Below are 20705 nucleotides of genomic sequence, written 5' to 3'. Positions count from 1 at the left end.
AATTGAAAGTTTCTCTTCTCGTAGCGATGGAGCGAGTTCATTTTCTGCGCTGACCTTATTCTCCTCTTCTCTCCTCCCGCTTGCTTTCCTAAAGAACGGGACCGAGATCGACAGAGGAGAGAGATAGGGAGACCGCTTTGAAGATCTGCATCCACGGGAGATGCCCCCGAAGAGCGTGCTGCTGCCGGTGTCAGATCCGCCGCCGCCGTCATTACGGGGCGTGGATGACAGCGCCCCCGTTTTCCGAGGATCGGCCATGACCAAGCGGGGTGCCTTTGCAGCCATCTCCTACATGTCCTGCGCAGGTCCTCGTCTTTTTTATCATCTGTTCTTCTGTTCGAGCTTGGATTCCTCTGCCTTATATGTTATCTTTTATTTTCGGTATATGGAGGAGGTTTTATATACTTGACGTTTAACTCTCCTTCAGTAGGTTAATTTTAGTGAATCCTTGTTTTTTCTCAATCTGTGGTAAAAATGGACCCTTTTTAGTTATCCTCTTAGTATGCATAAATTTGAGGCTCAACAAAAATTGTGTGGTTTTAGGAGTCTCGAGTAAGTTATCTCACATACAGAGGAAATCATTGTCTTAGTCCTGAAACACAAACAGGTAAATTATAATGAAGGATTCATTTCTTATTGTTGTAAAGTTGTGTAACAAAATTGGACTATATTATGCTAGCAAAGTATTGATTTGCTGAAGTTCTGTTCTGGATTAAGACATACTTTTCCTTGCTAATTATTTGAGGGAGTTAGGTTTAAGTTTACTGGCAAGTACTTTGGAGATTTTTGGGAAGATATGTAAAGGAAATAAGTTTCAAGTTGCTTATGAGTGAGGCGCCAAATATATTACTGCCCGTCTAGAGTAGTTCAATCCAACTAGGTTCATGGAAGAATTCAATTGCTATGAGTTCCTTCTGATTTAGGAGATGCATTTTTATTTGATGAAGGATAAAAGCATAGATTTGCTTTCCATTGATGAATTATTTTGGATCAATATACAAAAGTCCAAAAACAACTAATCTATTTGTTGGTAACATGAACCCTTTCTGAAAAAGACCAAGAAGCAAAACAAAACACAAATTACAAAAATAAACAGTTAAGAAATACGCAAGAAGGATAAGTATATAGGACATTGTTTTCCAATGTAATATTTTTTATTTTCATACCTCTTGCCTTTTTTGTTTATCATCTCTACTTATTTTGCTTTTTTCTTGTTTCGCAGTTCTTCTAATTATGTTCAATAAAGCAGCTCTATCTTCATATAATTTCCCTTCTGCTAATGTTATTACTCTTTTCCAGGTATGTCATGAGTTCTGTATGTTTGGCTGCAGGTGACTTTAGTATCTCATATTTTTGGAAATTGGAATCTAATGAATAATTGTCTATAAAAGAAGAGTTATCATATTGGCTGACCTTGAGGTTGCTTGATGAGAATATGAATAGATTTAATATAAGATTCTCTGTCTGGAAAGAGTAGGTTGATGATATCATCTTGGCTGGTCTTGAGACTGCTTGATAACTATAAGAAAATGAATACAAGATTCTCCCATCTGAAAGATCAATAATTGTCCATATTTTTTAGGATGAGACACCCCCCATACTCTTACTATATCCATCTTATTCTCAATTAACCTTATAACTAGTTTCTTTTATCAACCTTAGATTTCTCAGCAGCTGGGCTTCTAATGCTTTATTTAGTTTGCACTACGGCATCTTATGGACTTCTCATTTTGCATGGTTTAGTGTTGAACTTAATTTGAGTGTCTTCATGCACCATTTTTTTTCTTGTACTTAGTCATTGTTTCTTTGGCTGGATTTGGACCCTCTTCATTTCAGCTTGTAATGAGAGTTTAGCGAGAATGTGTTCCTTCTAGTCTATGTTCTTTTTCCCAGATGAAGTTTTTGTAATTTGCAGATGATCAGTTCAACATGCCTTCTTTACGCAATGAGGCGAAGGAGAATTATTTCTTTTGCAAATGGTGAATCACATAAATCAGGCTTTGTGCCACTTCAAACCATGTTGCATACACTTCCTCTGTCTATTGCATACTTACTTTACATGGTACATAAGCTACATGGTTTAACAATGTACTTGTCTATCTTTTTGAATCCCCTGGTACTAATTGTATCATCTACTCTTTCTTTTTTTGTATAGCTGGCTACAATGGAATCTGTACGTGGAGTAAATGTTCCAATGTATACCACACTTAGACGTACAACTGTTGTATTTACAATGATTGTGGAGTACCTATTGACTAGGCAAAAATATACATATCCCGTAATTGGAAGGTAACTTAGTTTTTATTTCCTTTTTTTTTTTCATTTTTTTTTGTTCTTAAAGCTGGGACTTCTCCATCACTGGATACAAGTTTCAAATTTTTTAATGTACCTAGGACAATCTATGAGATCAAACTTAGAGTAATTACTAATTCATGATTGAGACTGCATAGCTATCAAAATCAAAATATTGGGATCGGGATTGGATAGCCAAAGAATTCAAGTATCAATTGCATCGAATCAGTAGGGTTGGTGAAATCAGAATTGCAAAAATTTTAAAAATGAAAGATGTAAAATTATTTCTTTTATGAGATTAACATGGACATTTTAATTTTTTTTAAGAAGATTGTCTATTTTATGTCATTATATATCCCATTATTGATAATTAAATATACAAATAATGTTATGTAATTATTAATCTAAAAATAATAAATAATAAAAATAGATTATAGTCAATAATAAAATCTTAATTTTAGTATAGAATATAGGTTATCTTGATTGTTTAGTTTTTCAATAAAATTATTGTTATTTAATATCCAATCATTAGTGAGGTCTCTAATTACATTAAAGTTTTTAGTTGAAGGGCAGTTTTAGGATCATTGTTGATCAAAAGAAGACTACAGGTTGTCTTCTAAAATCAGCTCAATTTGACAATTTTTACTTGATTACATCTATTTTAGTTGTCAATTTGACTAAAAGTTTAATGAATTATACCAAATTCTAATGTAATCTAACTAATTTCTTGCTATTTTTTAAAAATCTCTAGCTTCTTCTAAATATCTCCACTATCTATGTGATTTGTGAATTTCTTAGAAAAAAATTGGATAAGTTATTGCCAATTGATGGTGTACTTTTTGCTTGCTCGGGCTCCTCTCCTGAAAGTTAGATCCGAGACCCGATGGCTTCAGAGACAAAGAACATTAGGTTTGGTCGGGTCTACTGGTGCGGGCAGTCCGATGCTCAAGTCAATCACCAAGTAGAAGATGGAGCTTGCTCAAAACACAAGAAGAAGGAGGAGGAGGTAAGCTTCATGGAGAAGAGATGCCTCCGCGCACGAGAAGAAAACCCTACCTTCACCTTACCCTCTGTCATGCTTATATAACTTGTAGAAAAGCATCTCCAGGTAGGCTGTTGCATGCTCCCCCACCATTCCTGTAAGAGTCAGTAAGGGAACTAGATCTTATGGTTGTTAAAGCTCCCTACACTCACAAGATGCCACGTATTCACTAGAAGGCAATTAGGGAACCATCTAACAACCACTATGGGCCTCTCCATACATAAGATGCCATGTATTTCTTGGCAGGTGATTAGGGAATCAGATCCGACCACCATTAACGGGAACCTCCATGTAAGTCACTGGGAGTTGAAATCTGAACACTAGCTTACCCGAGCACCTAGTCTTCGAATGAGACTTTGTTGTTGGATGAGCATTAAGTACTCTGGGATTAAGTCCTGAACGATCTTGATGAGGCCTATTAAGATGTGGCTAGGCCAAGTACTTTGGTATTCGGGCTAATCGATTCAGAAGATGATACTCGGTGTTTGGGAATATTGATCCTTAGTGCTCGGGAATATCCATATGAAGCCTATATTTGGTGCTCAGGAACACCAACCCTTAGCGCTCAAGAATACCCATCTAGGGCTGTCAATTTGGGTTCGGCCCGTCGGGTTAACCTGCCTCGTTAAACAATTTATGCAAATTCGGTTAAAATTTTATCAATCCAAGCTCGTCGTGGCCCGACCCGCCTAGGCTCGCGACCCGCACAAGTTGGCCCGCGGGTTGAACATGTAAGCTAAGTTTTATGTCAATTTATTATCTTTCTTTGTTATAATTTTGAAATAAAAATAATACTTTTTATCAAATATGTGTACTTGTTTGTGTACATTCACATTTAAAATATTTGTTTTTGGATATATTTGATTGATGAAATCTTTCCGAAGTAAAACGTTAAACGTTGAAGATATGAAACTTTTTTTTTTTTTAAAAATTTTTGATAGGCCCGCGGGTTGACCCGCTTAACCCGCAACCCGCCTTGAATTGGGTTGGGTTGGGGATTTCCCAACCCGCCAAGATGACGAGCCGATCCGTCCTGCCTCGTCTCGCCAAATGGTTGGCTCGCCACGGGCCGACCCACCCCACTATGGGTTGACCCGTCTGATAGCTCTATACCCATCATTAGTGCTTTGGACACCCACCCTTAGCTACTCGGGAATATCCATCTAAACCTCACATTTGGTGCTTGGGAACACCAAATCATTAATGTTCGGGAATGCCCATCTAAAGCCCATATTTGGTGTTTGGGAACACCAAATCTTTAATGTTTGGGAATGTCAATCCTTAACGCTCGGGGATGTCCAGTGCTCGAGAATTGAGCTTGGGGTCAAGATATTCGGAGATGTCCTACTCTTGAACAGTCACTTCAGGAAATAACCCGGGTACCATCACCAATCAATATAAAAAAATTGTGAACCCAGGGCGAATTTTGCCAACTCCCAATTTGAGGGTTTAGGATCTCATACGTGACATAGGTTGTTCTTTAAGATCAACCATGCAATGCCCTTTCATGCATAAACATGTGCACTCTTGGTTCCGGCTGATTATTTATATCATCATTACGTTTTCCAATCTTATTTCATTTTTAATGGCTAGACCATTGGTTTTATCAGTGTTGTGATGATTGTCCTTGGAGCATTTGTTGCTGGAGCTCGAGACCTATCCTTTGATTTTTATGGCTATGGCATGGTCTTCATTGCTAACATGGCAACTGCAATTTATCTAGCAACGATAAACCGCGTTGGTATACCTGCATTTTCTTTTTGTTCTTTTTATTGTTTGTTGGATTTATCTTGACAGTCAGCTTCATGTTTTTCCCAGGAAAATCCAGTGGACTAAACAGCTTTGGGCTCATGTGGTGTAATGGTAATACCCTGAGGGGGGGTCTATTGTGTAGATAGAACCGTAGTTGACTGAAATAATTCAGCATTTTATGCAGCAGTTGAAATTTAAATTTTTATATATTTATGATATTCAGGAATTGTATGCGGGCCAGTATTGTTATTCGGGACATATCTTCATGGTGATTTGGAGCTTACAATGAATTTTCCCTATCTTTATTCGCTTGGTTTTCAGGTAATTTCTTTTCTGCCCGTGTGCCCAATATTTTGTGTTCCTTTTTTTTTAGCCGACCCCAACTAGTGGGATAAGGCTTGTTGTTGTTGTTCCTTTCTATTTTGTCTTTGACTATGTGGAAGAAAAGAGTGGCACTGACAAACTAGAAAACCTCAGGGCGGATGCTAGAATGACGAAATGGAAATTTTCTATTTATGATGCAGGTTGTGATGATATTTTCCTGTATCTTGGCATTTTTATTGAACTACTGCATTTTCTTGAACACAACCTTGAACTCTGCTTTGACACAAACAATGTGCGGCAATCTGAAGGTTGGTTTTTTGTGTTTGACACTCTTCTGGCGATCCTGCATTCTTCATGCACTTGTGTTGAAGTTAACCTCCAAATTTCTGTAGGATCTGTTTACCATAGGACTTGGCTGGTTGTTATTTGGTGGTCTTCCATTCGATACGGTAATTCAACAAGTTTCTTCCTCTTCAATGCTTTTCCCTTTATTCAATTAATGAAGTGCCATTCTGCTTTTTGTCCCCCTGCCCAGTTGAATGTTATTGGCCAAGCTCTTGGGTTCGTGGGCTCTGGATTTTATGCGTATTGCAAAATCAAGGGGAAGTAGAATCTCATTGGCAAAATGGGCTCTGAATTTGCAATGGAGTTCTGAAGATCTAACAAGTCTCACCCATGCAACTTAAATTCAAGTAATCCTTGTTTGCACTAATTTTCAATGGCAGGCCCGAACCTTTCGTGTATGTTTCTCCTGATCCACTTGATATATGGTAGTATTGGATCCCAAAGATATATATACTACTTGCATAGGTTCCAGGATCTCATTAGTTGTGCAGGTTTTGTTCTTGAACAATGTTAAATCCTTCATAATGTAGACCTCCTATTACAATTCCTATTATAATTTATAGGCGATTGTGGATTTTTCGTTTGTGTATCTCCAAAATTCCAACTTGTACTCTGACTGATTACAATTTTCTTTTTTCCATGGTTCTTACACAAATATTCAAAGATCGATCTATCTCTTTGTTAGATTATACAAGTCACAAGCTGGCATACCTGAGAGCCATAGCTGGCTCAGACATTGAGAAGAAGACCAGGAAGAGGTACAAAACTTAAATCTAACTCTGGCCTTTAAATTTTGGTGTTATTTGGCATCTGAAATTATAATTTAAACTTTAGTATTTTTTTTGTTAATCTTAGAGTTTAAAGTTTATCTGGAGCAACCTTACCTAAGAATTTACTCTGAGATTTTTTATAAAAAAAATTAAATATGCACTTTTTATATCCTAAGATCATGGTGTTGAAAGAGAAGTCTAATAGGAACGGAGCCAATTAAAGATCCTAATAAAGAGGACAGATGTGACAGCAGAATTTTTTGGGTTATTTTTTAGATAAAAATTAGGACTCTCAAATTATATAAATTGTCTTTAAAAAAATATCTTTTAAAAAAAATAATAAAAGGGTTTCTCATCGGATGTTATATCTCGAGAATACTATTTCAGTGCTATTATACTATTGTAATATTTTCTATAAAGTTTTAAAGTCATTTTGTTTAATTTAAAGTGATTTTAATTAAATTTAAATAATTTTAAGTAAGTTGGTAAACATGATTTTGATATAATAGTGTTTTTTTTGTATTTAGGATTTAAATTTTAAGGTTTAACTATAAAACTATATTGCGGTTATTTAAGTAATTGTAATCGTTATTTTTAGGTGATTTGATTTATGTAAAATGATTTTAATGAAGTTTAAGTAATTTTAGAATATTTTAATATAATAATATATTATGAGCATCTATTTGGACTTTAGATAATCCATGCTAATATATTATTAATGGGTGTTAGATTTTAAATTGAATAGTATTTCACCTCTATATTGTTATGAATGTTTGGCGGCAACATACTCAGAAAAAAAAAATTCTTCTTGTGGTCGGCTATAAGATATAGTCTATTTTATAATTTATCTTTCTTTATGGGATGAATATTTGAGAGGGACGTAATTATCTTTTATTACAATTGATACAAATTGGTACGAAGGAGAAGTTATTTGTAATTATTTTATAGAAAATAAGAAATCATGAAAAATGAGCTGTCACACAAACAGAAAAGAATTGTATGCGGAAGGCCAAAGCCAAAAGGTAATCAATGGGAATTGACTCCGTTTGTTTCTTCCGGAGATCAGTCCTGATCCTATCACTGCCCACTTGTTTCCTTTACCCAATGTGATCTAACCTAGATTTGATGCCTATTCATTGCTGCCTTCATAGTGCATTGCACAGTTCAATAGAACATGAAAATAATTCCACACTCCAATTTAATATTTGGAGTCTAGAAGTTGTAGGACTCATTAATTGCAATTATTAGAAGAGAGGTGAGCCATGAAAGAATTCAAAAAGGAGAGAGCTTTCTCTCTTCTGTTTCTTTGCATCAATGCAGTCGTTTATTAGTGTACCTCCCGGTCAAGTGGAACACCATCTACAGCTAGAAAGTTCAAAGTAGGAGAAAGATCAGTAGCACCAAATAAATTTGCACTGTCTTTTTACTAATTCTATATCGTCGGCAAGGGCTCTCGTCGACGGCTCAAGAGCTATCGGATGAGGGTTGATTCGACAAAGTTTCTGTTAATACGGATTGTAAGAGGTTATTTTCGTGATTTAAATTCATGATTTTCAAGTTATACGATAGTAATTTTATTAATGTGTCAGGCTTCCTTGTTATAATCGAAAGGATAATTTAAGAAATAAAATAAAATGAGATGCATTTTAGAATAAATAAATAAATAAACATCAAAAGAAATTAAAAGCAGTGGCTTAATTGTTATATGGTGAAAGAAAGGGGTGTTTTAGAATAATTGTCTCCGTTCAAATCCACTCGGAGTGGAGCCGCGTAGATGTATGACTCGATCTTTGAGTCCTTTTTCACGGCGCCATCACGTGACGAGGTAGACCCCGTTGTCGGACCGGTCCCGCTCTTCCCTTGTCTCCCTTTAACGATCGCCCGTCTACGACCCAAACAGGCCCCAGCATTCTAAACTTGTATCACATGAATTAATATTTAAAATTATTTAGAAATTCGACCTGCAGTTTTAAATAGTAAATCTCTAATTTTAAAATCATTAACTGATTTTGATACTCAATAATAATATGTGATTAAAAGATCATAAGACCCAAGAAGTCTAGAGGTACGTGGGTCGGAGTGAACTAGTTCAATTGAATTATGTCAGTAAGAAAAGGATTGAAGGAAGTTATTGAGCTTGATATTCAGGCCTCGAATATAGTAGGACTTTAGAGACATAATTTTAATACGTATTTAAAAATTCATTCGTTAATTTATCAAATTAGGGACAAACAAGCAGTTGTACATTACGTATTCAAATTTCACCGTATCACATTCAAAATTCAAATGGGCAGGCGATGGCATTGAATCGTGAAAGTCATTTAATATCGTGACCAGTGCGGAAGTCAGATCCTGTCTCGTTCTGGCCAGCTGATCGCTAGGCCGTTCGCCAACAGATTACTGTAAAGTTTTATTTCGCACCTCCGTATTTTTTTTAATTTTTATTTTTCTTATAAAGTCCATGTTGTTAATTATTGAGTAAAATAAACAATTTAAATTGCGGCGGCTAATTAAAAAAAAGGAAAGATGGGGGGTAATAAAGAGAACTGATCGAGAAAGGATGAGGCCACTCCAAGCGTAGAAGCAGCAGCAGAGGCAGAAGAGAAGCCGTTGGCTTTCGTCGCCCCCATCACAATGCTCGACGGCGCTGCTTACGGCGTTCTGCTTCTCCTCTTCTGCGCTGCCGCCGCCGGCCCGGTCGGCTCGGCCGTCGCTGGCGGTTCCTCCGACGCCGCCGCTCTCCTCGCCTTCAAGTCCGCCGCCGACCCCGGCAACCGCCTCGCCTTCCCCGCTCCCCCCTCCAATGACTCCGCCTCCCACTGCCGCTGGCCTGGCGTCTCCTGCTCCCCCGCCGGTCGCGTCGTACGCCTCGTGCTCGTTAGCTCCGACATCACCGGCTTCTTCACCCCCGGCACCCTAGACCGCCTAGACCAGCTCCGCATACTCAGCCTCCAGGACAATTCCCTCGCCGGCCCCATCCCGGACCTCTCCCCGCTGATTAACCTCCGGGCCATCTTCCTTGGCCATAACCGCTTCGGCGGTCGCTTCCCGCCCTCGATACTCTCCCTCCACCGCCTCCGCGTCCTCGATCTCTCCAGCAACCACCTAGCCGGCCCCGTCCCGCAGGCCCTTGCCTCCCTAGACCGCCTCGTCGCTCTCCGCCTGGACTCCAACCGCTTCAACGGCTCCCTCCCTGCCTTCAACCAAACCTCCCTTAAAACCCTCAATGTCTCCTTCAATAACTTCTCCGGCGAGATCCCCACCACCTCCATCTTGTCTTCCTTCTCCGCCTCCTCTTTCGCTGCAAATCCAGCGCTCTGCGGTAAGATTCTAGGAAAGGAGTGCCGCGTCGACGCCCATATACTCTTCCCCCACCGCGGTAGTGACTCTCACAATTCGTCGTCGCCGGCCGGAGCTAACTTAGGGCAAAATAGCAGGTTCAATCTACCGGCATCTTCGCCGTCTCAAAAGATGCATAAGAGAGCCGTCGTCGCCATAGGGTTCTTGGCCATCTCGATGCTGGCGATTGGAATCTTGGGCGCGTTGCTGGTGATGCAGAGACGGAGGAAGAGAATGAAGCAGGGGGAGATTCTAATCCCAGTGAAGCGCAACACCGAGGCGGCGGAACCGGCCACTGCGGCCGTGGATAGCTACACCGAAGAGATCGAGAGTGGGAACAACGAGCTCATCGCTGCGGCGGCGATGGCGGTGTCGGAGGAGAAGGTAAAGAAGTTGGCAAAGAGTGGGTGTTTGGTGTTCTGCTCTGGGGAGGCGCAGGTGTACACGCTTGAGCAGCTGATGAAGTCGTCAGCGGAAATGCTAGGGAGGGGGAAGCTTGGCACAACGTACAAGGCGGTGCTGGAGAACAGGCTCAATGTGACAGTGAAGAGGCTCGACGCGGCAAAGCTGGCAGCGACCGGGAAGGAGGCATTCGACCGACACATGGAGGTGGTGGGGAGGCTGCGCCACCCCAATTTGGTGTCATTGCGGGCATTCTTCCAATCTAAGGAGGAGAGGCTGCTGGTGTATGATTACAAGCCCAATGGAAGCCTTCATTCATTGATTCATGGTATTGATTTCTCTTATCTCACTGCTTTACAATGCTTTTTAATAGATACAACTTCATAAGAGTATCATCTAATAGTGTTTCAGTGCTTGTCTCTCTTATCTCACTGCTTTACAGTGCTTTTTAATAGATACAACTTCATAAGAGTATCATCTAATAGTTTTTCAGTGGATCAAATTTGTTTTACACAAAGCAAATTACCTAAAGATTTTAAAGATTTATCTTTTAGAATCCTGAAAGAAGTAGATTTGATAGTTGATACATGAATTTAAATGGTACTTCTGGTTCTTTTGTTTTACATTTTTTTAGCAATCTTTTGCTGCTATTAGAATTCAGATTAGTATTCTGATTTATCTCTTGTTTTGGTCTTGTGAGCATTTTAGATATCGAAGATGAAAACACTACAGAAAGAATGTCTATGGATTATCACATAGAGCAATTCGATAACTATTAATTGCTTTGTTGCTAGATAGGTGATAATCATGAAAGCAATAAACATTGTGATCAGTGTTCTTAAGATGCAACACTAGTGACCAAAATGTATATTTCCTAAGAATATCTGGATCATTGAGTTTGTGCAACTAGATCTTGCATTTGTCTTTTCTTGCTTCGATATAGTAGAGCATTGTTTCAACATAGTAGAAATGCTAAGAAAGTTGTGTCAAAAATCAAGCTACATTGTCTGTAATAAAGTTGATTTCTGTTGTTGGACTGGTGCTGGATTTCAATTCATTCGTGCTGAAATCCATGTTCTTTTTGCTATATAGGCTCAAGATCCACGAGGTCGAAGCCCCTTCACTGGACTTCATGTCTTAAGATAGCAGAAGATGTTGCACAAGGACTTGCATACATTCACCAAGCTTCTCCATTAGTTCATGGCAACATCAAATCGGCCAACATCCTTCTTGGTTCTGATTTTGAGGCTTGCCTAACCGACTATTGTCTCTCATTTCTCGTGGAGTCATCAGACAGCGAAGATGTCTCAGGATATCAAGCTCCCGAAACTCAAAGATCTAACGATCCTTTAACTCCCAAATCGGACATCTACTGTTTTGGTGTGCTATTGTTGGAGCTTCTCACTGGCAAATCTCCATCACAACATCCGGTCCTAATGGAAACCGATATACCTGCTTGGGTTCAATCGACACGGGAAGATGGTGGAGACGATGAGCGCTTAATGATGATCGTCAACATCGCAGCAGCCTGCGTCCATCCATTTCCAGACAGTAGGCCAACCACATGGCAGGTTCTGAAAATGATTCAGGAAGTGAAGGAGGCCGATAACGGCGACAATGACAGTGATTCTGCATCACTTTCTTAAAACTTAAAACCTCGGATGCAACTTCAAACCATCCTTGTGGTAAGATCCATCAGTAACTATGGCAGTTTGCTCACATCTCCCTCAGTTCACAAGTCCATTTCTGATGTACTTTTTAGATCTTAACTGTGTTATACAAGCTATAACATGCAATGAATAAGGATCAAGTTGGAACTTCCAGGTGTGCCAAAGAGATAATATTGTAAGACTGTTCTTAGCATTATAATAGATTTTTTATTGAATGTCTTATGTTCTCTTTATTTTTGGAATTTGGATTGATAAGATGTCTTACATATATTATTGAAAGGCATTCTATCATATATTTTGTACTAAAAATATCCTCTGTTTTTTCCAATGTTACATTGTGGTATCAGTAATTTGATAGTTGTTACTTGAAAAATTAATTATTTTAATTAAAATTAATATACATAAAGTATTACTATATCAAAACATTTGTTTATACGGTTAAAATTATTTAAACTTCACAAAAATACTTTAAATTTACCAAATTTATTGTTTAAAATAATTGTAAAAACTATTAAGTAACTATTATACAGTAATAAGTAAATTATAAATCCTAAATTTTAAAATTTTGAATCTTAAATTCTAAATTCTGAATACTCAAAATATTTTTTACCAACTAAATTAAAATTATTTAAACTTCATCAAAATTAGTGGTAGAAACTAGTAAGTAATAATTATTACACAGGGAAATCCTAAAATTTTAAATTCTTAATAATATTATATCAAAATACTCTATTAATTTGATCAAAATTATTTAAACTTAATCAAAATCACTTAAAAATAATTGTAAAAGCTTTTAAATAGTTGCTACATAGTTCTGGAAGTTACTAAGTAGCTGCTACACAGTTACAAGTAAATCATATATTCTAAATCTTAAACTTAATATCTTGAACCATAAATTCTAAATTTTTAACACTATTATATCAAAATACTCTTTATCAATCTGATCAAAATTATTTAAATTTTATCAAAATTACTTTAAATTAATCTAATCTTGTCCGAATGAAGGAAGCTAGAAAGCTAGAAATGGGGTGACCACTGACAAGAAGAAGACTTCGATGATCCTGCAAAACAAAACCAAGACTAGGGAAGGAGTCCCTAGCGTTGGCCCTTCGACGATCAAGTTAGAATAGGGGATAGTAAGAAGATAGAGAATCGTAGAACTCAGAAATATTTTTCTTGTCTGTTCCTCATACCTGTAGACCTTTTTTATACCTTTCTGGATGACTTTTCGTCTTTTCTTATTTAATGGTATGGTTTAATGACAAACCAAAGGCATGTTTGTCTTGTCTTCTACACATTTATTAACAGATGTCATGTTTCCCTTTGTTTTTTCTTCTCCTTATTAATTGTCTTTTTCTCCTGTGTACTATTATTCCTTGCATCGGTCGGACGGTCCGTTTATGAGTACAATGCCAATGCCGTACTCAGAACCGATCGAACGCCCCAATCGGCCCATATTACAAGCCTGTTTGACACGGGCTCCTAGTCCATTCGACGGGTCGATTAATTAGAGTATTGACTGCCAACCGTCTGGCTGACCGGACGGTAATCCCTCCGATCGGCGAGGCACCCACACTGTACCTTGCTTACCCTTACGCGTTGACCTCTTTGACTTTCCTTCGACGTGACAATTGACTTGTGCGAGGTAGGCTCTTCTTATCGCCGCATCACAAGCTTCCCCTTTAAGTTTAGTTGAAGGAAGTCGTAAGTCCGACTGACTGGACAAAATGTGTTTGGTCCGCTCATCCCAAACGCTCCATTGTCTGATTGGACTATGCCTGATCTGCAATCATAGATTGGACCAATAGCCGACATCGCTCGACATTCACTATGTTGATGCAGGGTTCAATCCTGTGGCTCATTCCTTGCATTGATCGGGAGAATGAGTATGCACACTTGAAAAAATTCTTTTCCTTGAGTGAGCACGGAGTATGCTGATGTCATCCAAATATCTTGAAAATCGTGCAAATCCTTGATGATATGGTCGAGCATGAGACCATACATTTTGTAATTAAGCTCATTAAATGCGTCTGATAACTGAATGCCACGTGTCGACTATTGCCGCCGCACGCTTGATGTGGCAGGCGGATATTCACCATGCGCCATTTCAAAATCAATGATTAGATCATTATCTCGGTTTTCGTGAAGCTAGATCAGACGACTGAGGTTGATCGGCTGCAAGGCTTTTGAGCGCGCTTGCTTTGCCGTTTTCCACACTTGGCGTTTTCGTGAAGGAGCATCAATGCCACCGCCCCCTGTGTTTTCTCTGACAATCCTAGTAAGCTTTCACCTTCCCTCCATCGAATCTGTCCAGTGTCCGTGTCGTTTTTTGTTTCTTTCAATTGAACTCCTTGATTTCTTGCCATTGCTCTGATGGCAAGCTTTTCCCAGCCTACTGCCTCCATGTTTGGACTCTGGTATACATCCATTGAGTCCAGGTTTGATGGAGACGATGTTGAGAGTTTAAGAGATGTTTTTGAAATTCCCTCTGGCTATCAAATTGGCCTTCCTTCAGCTTTTGATCGCTCGAACTAGCCACCTCCGGGTTCCGTTTGTTTCTTCCAAGACCAATTTACTATCGATCTGTGATTCTCGATCCACCCTTTTTTCATGGCAGTTTGTAAATATTTTCGTATTTCCTTGCATCAATTGGAGTTGAATTCCTTTCGGCTGCTATGCGGGGTTATTGTTCTATTCTGCCTGCACAGGATTTCCCTTACTCCTCGGCTCTTCCATTATTTCTACTATCCCAAGTTGTCCAAGCCGAGGACTTTTCTCTTCCAAGCCTGAGTGTGACTTGTTTTCTTTGATAAGATGACATCCTCCAATAAACATTGGAAGGAATATTACTTTTTTGTTCGCTTTCCCGAGCGACCGGACTTCCCGACCAGATGGCAAATAGAGGTGTCGAATCCTCCAGAGCTCAAGAAATATAAGAGCCACTCGGACTACCTTCGCGCAACACAGCTTCCTGTTTGACCGGTCAGAAGTATCATATGCAGAAGTTGCTGCTGGAGGGTGTCCTATACGTGTTCGGTCTGAGTCCGATCCGCACAAGGCTCCCGTGCAGCCTAGGTATGCTCTTTCTTGGCTTAATTTTTGAATCTAACTGATTTCTTCCTTTCTTTTGCAGCCGAAGTTATGTTGCGCGCTCGTCTAGCCGGCAAAGTCAAGCTCGCAGACGCTGAGATCAACGTTGCGACCGTAGTTGAGTTGGACCTCCGTGGTCTGTCGCCGATCGTCTCACTAGAAGACCCGCTCGGGGAGAGCGCGGAGACCGCAACCCAAGGAAGCGGAGCGGACAACCATACGATTGGCGGTCAGGCAACAATTATAGTGAGTCCTCCACCCGAGCATCCTCTGGTAATAGTCGTAGGTGAGGGCTCGGAATCGGCTTCTTCTGGGGAGCCATTAATAAGACGAAAGAGACGTCGAGCGGAGATGACTGCCTGCTCTACTGCGTCAACTTCACAAACTCCGTCGAGGACCAATCCGGGTCCTACATCCGAGTGGGCCGCAACCTCCACGCCAGTGCCCGACCAAGTTATGGCAACCACACATACATCGCCTTCGTCCGATCGCACGCCATCCTTATCCGGGCTGCCCCAAGGGACAATCGTTGTGCAACCCATGTCCTTTATACCACCGAAGATTTAGAAATCGTTCATCTGGTCGACGCAAACGTCCCAGTCAACTGGTGGGGCAACCTCAGCCCTAATTGTTCCGAGTGGCCAGCGCCACATAACTGCAATCAGCCACCTGCCCTCGGATTAGTGGTGTGACACTGCAAGCGCTGAGTCTCGAGCTCCAGAGCATCAAATAATTATCTGGGGGCCACTTGCACAAATCTGGACCGACGCTCGTGCCCGTGCGAGGGCACTCGCTGATAGTCATACCTAGATATCTACTAGGGTAAGTACTTTATATTTATTATTGTCGCCGCTCGGCTCTTAATAAATGCCTTCGCTTTTTTTTAGTACTGGGTGGAGAGCTTAGTCATGTGCCAGCGACTTGCCTTTTTGGAGGAGGAAGTTAAAAAGTTGTGTGCTCCGAGCGACCAGGCATCGGCTTCCCAGGCGCAGTTGGAACAATTGAACGCCGAACTAGCTCAATTAAGAGCCGATCTGGATACAAGCTCCAAGCAGCTAAAGGCTGAGAAAAAGAAAAACTCTGAGCAGGCTACCCAACTGGCTCGACTAGAGAAATAGGTTAGCTCTTCTGAGACAAAGTTGAGTTTGGCTAACACCAAGAAGCTCCGGATTATCGAGGACTTGGAGATTAAAAACAAGGAGTTCAAGGTGTTGCCCGAAAACCTAAAAGAGGTTAATACCACACTGCAGGCCGAGCGGGATGGACTACTAGCCGAGAGGGATGCAGCAAAGGCCCAGCTTGATGTCAAGGATGAGGAGATGACCAAATTGAAGGAAGAGTTGGCGGCCTCCCAAGCGGCCCTAGAGACTTATCAGGCAGCTGAGTCGAGTAGGTTTGAGCTTATGAAACAAGACTACATTCGCTCGAATGCTTTTAATGACAAGGTCGTCGATCGGGCTCTTCGTCTGTTCGACCTAGCGATCGAAGGGACGTTTGGCCAACTCCGGAAAGGCGAGTATCTCCCTATTGCTCTATCAAGCAAAGTCATCAATCAGAACCAGCTGACTATATTGCTGTCTGATGATGTATTAGATTATTTGGAGTGAGCCAGTTGAGAGTATTGCCTCTAAATATTTTTGGAGTTTCAATGAATACTTTGTCCGTCCGGATAGCCTTTATTTTCTTGTATTTTAATTCTGCAACTCGCTTTTCGAGCGTCGTGTAGACTCATGCGGCCTCATGTTGGCTTTCGATCAACAACGGTTTACCTATTTGGTCGATCGATCCATTTTGTTTGAACGTTTAGCGTAGGTGAGAGTTTAAGGTTGCCGCTCGACTACTATTGGAGACAAGGGGTTAAGGTTGTCGCTCGATCACTATTGGTGACAAGGGTTTAAGGTCGCCGCTCGACCGCTGATGATGATAAGAGTTTAAGGTCGTCGGTCGACCGCTGATGACGACAAGGATTTAAGGTCACCGTTCGACTGCTAATGACGACAAGGGTTTAAGGTCGCCGCTCGACTGCTGATGACGACAAGAGTTTAACGTCGTTGTTTGACCGTTGACGACGACATGGGTTTAAGGTCACCGTTTGACCGCTGACGACGACAAGGGTTTAAGGTCATCACTCGACTTTTATCTTTGACGATCTGCTAAATCGTCCGGAGAACTTTGTTTTTTTATTTCATGTCCGTCCTGAAACCAGCACATACATGCAAAAAATACATTCATGTTTTCTTGCGCACCTCTCATCCGGGCCGGTAGGATTGGAGATAAGTCGCGCTCCATGACCAATCAAGCCGTTTTCTGTTTTCGTCATCCAATTGTAGTATGCCCCCGAGTGGAGTTTCTGCACAACCTTGTATAGTCCCGCTCATGGTGCTTCGAGCTTGGTAGCATCGCCGACCGACTTGATTTTCTTCCACACCAAATCATCGACTTGGAAGGACCTCAGGATCACCCTCTTGTTGTAATTCTGCTTCATCCGTTGTCGATAGACTATTAGCTGAATAGCTGCTTTATCCAGCGCCTTATCCACCAAGTCGAGCTCCATTAATCTTCTCTCATCGTTTTTATTATCATAGAGTCGTACCCAGTCGAATTCCACTCCTACCTCTATAGGAATCATAACTTCTCCTCCGTACACCAACTGGAATGGTGTTATGTCGATCATCTCCTTTGGAGTCGTGCAAAGTGCCCACAAGACACTTGAGAGCTGATCGATCTAGCTACCCCCTGTGTGGTCGAGTCGAGTTTGTAAACCTCTAAGGATCTCTCGGTTTGTAACCTCCACCTAGCTGTTGCTCTGGGGGTAGGCGACTGAGGTGAAGGTCTGCTGGATATTATAGTCTTCGCATCATTCCCTGAGCTTCTGACCTGCGAACCGCCTCCCGTTATCCGAGACGAGCCGATGAGGGATGTCGAATCAATAGAGGATGTTCTGCCAGATGAACTTGATGACCATCTGCTCACTTATCTTGGCCAAGGGCTCAACCTCCACCTATTTTGAAAAATAGTCCACAACAATGAGCAAGAACCTTCGCTGACCCATTGCCATGGGAAACGATCCCACTATGTCCATACCTCACTGGTCGAACGGGTAAACTACCGTAGATGACTTCATCTCTTTGGTCTGTCGATGCGAAAGATTGTGACACTTTTGGTAGGGCGGACGGACGGTTGTCATCCGAGGGGCATCCTCTTAGAGAGTTTGCCAGAAGTACCTGGCCAGGAGAATCTTCCGAGCTAGCGATCGGCCGCTCGGATGGCTTTCGCAGGAGCCTTGGTGAACTTCTTGCAAGATGTACGTTGCATCCTCTAGTCCCACACACTTGAGCAAAGGCTTAGAGAAGACTCTTTTATACAGCTGATCTCCTACCAAGGTGAACCATCCGACCCTCTTCTTTAATAGACGCGTCGCTTCCTGGTCGATCGACGTACTACCCGATCGAAAAAAATTCGATTAGCGGTGTTCTCCAGTCGCTCGGAAAGACAACTCCCTCCATCCAGTCAATATGCGCTACTAAGGAAACATGTTCAATCGGCTGACTTATCACGACCGATGATAATGAACTATCTAATTTAGCTAGCTCATCTGCTGCTTGATTGTCCGATCGAGGGATCTTCTGTACAGTGACTTCTTGGAAATTTGTCTTCAATTTCTCAAAGGCTTCTTTACATAACTTGAGTCGAGGATTGCTAATCTCGAACATTCTCAACAACTGCTGGGTGGCCAACTGGGAGTCCAAGTGGATGATGACTCTTGTGGCTCTGATATATCGCGTTGCTTGCAAGCCGACTATCAAGGCTTCATACTCGGCTTCGTTGTTGGTGGTGTGATAATCTAACCGAACAGACAGTTACATCCGGTCTTCTCTTGGAGAAATGAGCAGGATGTCAATCCCGCTGCCTTGCCAGGTGGAAGAGCCATCAACATATATTTCTCTAGGTTGCTTCTAGATTGTCGCTCTGGACTTCTGTGATGAAATCAGCCAAGGCCTGAGCTTTTATCGTCGTTCGAGAATTGATGAGCATCTGCAGTATCCGTGCGGAACTGACCTACCATCTGCTAGGTCGTAGCAATCCCTAGTGTTATGCGTCGTTGACCGGTGGAAGGTGCAAAACATCGGCACCTGCCTTTTGCTTCCTGGACAAGTGGCCGTCACCTGTTGTACGACATGTGTCTTAGGCTCCTAGTGTGAAGGGGCTCCTATCCGGGGCCCTTTTAGTGGTTGATGATTGCTTAATTGACGTCACTCGGATGTTGCTGCGGCATCGACGATCATCTTTTTCTTGCTTGCTGCCTGAGTTTCTTCTACATTAATGTACTCATTGGCCTTTTTTTGGAGGTGCCCAAAGTCTTTAGGTGGTCGCCGAATAAGTGTCCAAAAGAACTCTCCCTCGGTGAGTCCTTGAGTGAAGGCGCTCACCAGTACATCTGAGGAGACTGCCGGAATATCCATCGCCACTTGATTAAACCACTGGATATAGGCCCTTAGGGCCTCTCGGGGCTCTTACTTTAGCGAGAATAGACTTACGCTAGTTTTCTAGTGGTGGCGGGTACTAGCAAAGTGGTGTAGAAATGCCACTCGAAAATCCTTGAAGCTATAGATAGAGTTGTTCAGCAACTGTTTGAACCATCGTTGCGTCGATCCAGACAAAGTAGTAAGGAAGACTCTGCATTTCACCTTGTTCGTTTACTAATGAAGGGTGACCGCATTGTCAAACTTGGTCAAGTGGTCATCGGGGTCGATTCTTTCGTTATATTCTTCGATCGTTAATGGGGTATAGTGCTTTGGCAGGGGGTCACTTAGGATTCCCTCCGAAAATTATTGATTGACCCGCTCAGGCGAGTTATCTTCCCTAGGTGCTTTTCCCCTTCGTTCTGTTAGAGTGTATACTAAAAGCCTAGCTTTTGATATAAACATTTATCTAGAAATAAGAATCACATTGGTCAAATATCTACATTTAAGATAAATGTAGTTGTTCAATTAATTTATATTGTAGATAACATGGTGTATGGTGTCACACACAGAAGATCATGTTATCAGTTCTTTAATTATAAATTATAAACAGTTGCTCACGACTAAGATGGAAAGGAACAAACCATTGAAATAGTCATAGTGTAATTAGGTATTAGTTTATCTTGACTAATAAATTACACTAGTACACTCTAAGTGTATTGAGTAGGACCATTTTAGGTAAGTTCTTTTTATACTGACTTGATAAAAGAACTAGACCCTAGTTATTATGGAAGTGTGTGCTCTTAATCCTAATATAATAACAAGCACATATATTTGATATTTATTTCTTTAATTTATCAATGGGTGAGATTTAGTTCGATAAATCAATAAGTCCGATAAGTTAGGAAATGATATCACTTATAGTGTGTGTTGTTGATTATAGAAGGAATCTGTGTCCTAGTAATCTAGGTTGGGAATGACCCCAAGAGGAGCTCATAAGGATTGTCATGTTAAACCCTGCAGGTGGACTTAGTCCGACATGACGATAAGGTTGAGTGGTACTACTCTTGGACTAAGATATTAATTGAGTGAGTTGTCAGTAACTCATTTAATTAGTGGACATTCGATATCTTAAACACAGGGAGACTAACACACTCATAATAAGAAGGAGCCCAAAATGTAATTTGGGATTGGTGCGGTAGTTCAATAATAGTTC

At 40.9% G+C, this 20705-nt stretch overlaps 2 protein-coding genes across 2 annotated transcripts; both read left to right on the top strand.

Annotated features, from left to right (window-relative positions):
• The first annotated feature begins 26 nt into the window (after window positions 1-26).
• On the top strand, window positions 27-6344 carry LOC122008881 (UDP-N-acetylglucosamine transporter UGNT1-like). Its single transcript, XM_042564781.1, has 10 exons — window positions 27-305; window positions 1223-1299; window positions 1916-2062; window positions 2156-2289; window positions 4945-5075; window positions 5153-5197; window positions 5310-5407; window positions 5611-5718; window positions 5803-5859; window positions 5946-6344. Exons 1-10 carry the CDS (start codon window positions 161-163, stop codon window positions 6018-6020), a joined length of 1017 nt encoding a protein of 338 aa, XP_042420715.1. The 5' UTR covers window positions 27-160; the 3' UTR covers window positions 6021-6344.
• Window positions 6345-9065: 2721 nt separating this feature from the next.
• LOC122008880 (probable inactive receptor kinase At5g67200) lies at window positions 9066-12151 on the top strand. Its single transcript, XM_042564780.1, has 2 exons — window positions 9066-10594; window positions 11359-12151. Exons 1-2 carry the CDS (start codon window positions 9160-9162, stop codon window positions 11910-11912), a joined length of 1989 nt encoding a protein of 662 aa, XP_042420714.1. The 5' UTR covers window positions 9066-9159; the 3' UTR covers window positions 11913-12151.
• The last annotated feature ends 8554 nt before the right edge of the window (window positions 12152-20705 follow it).

This window comes from Zingiber officinale, chromosome 8A (genome assembly GCF_018446385.1).
Source record: "Zingiber officinale cultivar Zhangliang chromosome 8A, Zo_v1.1, whole genome shotgun sequence".
In the NCBI taxonomy this organism is placed as follows: Eukaryota; Viridiplantae; Streptophyta; class Magnoliopsida; order Zingiberales; family Zingiberaceae; genus Zingiber; species Zingiber officinale.
The sequence above is the reverse complement of the archived record's forward strand: the minus strand, read 5'-3'. Positions and strand labels throughout refer to the sequence as shown.

Excerpts from the sequence above, each read along its gene's own strand:
- LOC122008881 (XM_042564781.1), top strand. The coding sequence starts at position 161 with ATGCCCCCGAAGAGCGTGCTGCTGCCGGTGTCAGATCCGCCGCCGCCG. Across the intron at positions 306-1,222 it reads CTCCTACATGTCCTGCGCAG|TTCTTCTAATTATGTTCAAT; the intron begins GTCCTCGTCTTT and ends CTTGTTTCGCAG. Across the intron at positions 2,063-2,155 it reads TTGCATACTTACTTTACATG|CTGGCTACAATGGAATCTGT; the intron begins GTACATAAGCTA and ends TTTTTTGTATAG.
- LOC122008880 (XM_042564780.1), top strand. The coding sequence starts at position 9,160 with ATGCTCGACGGCGCTGCTTACGGCGTTCTGCTTCTCCTCTTCTGCGCT. Across the intron at positions 10,595-11,358 it reads CCTTCATTCATTGATTCATG|GCTCAAGATCCACGAGGTCG; the intron begins GTATTGATTTCT and ends TTTGCTATATAG.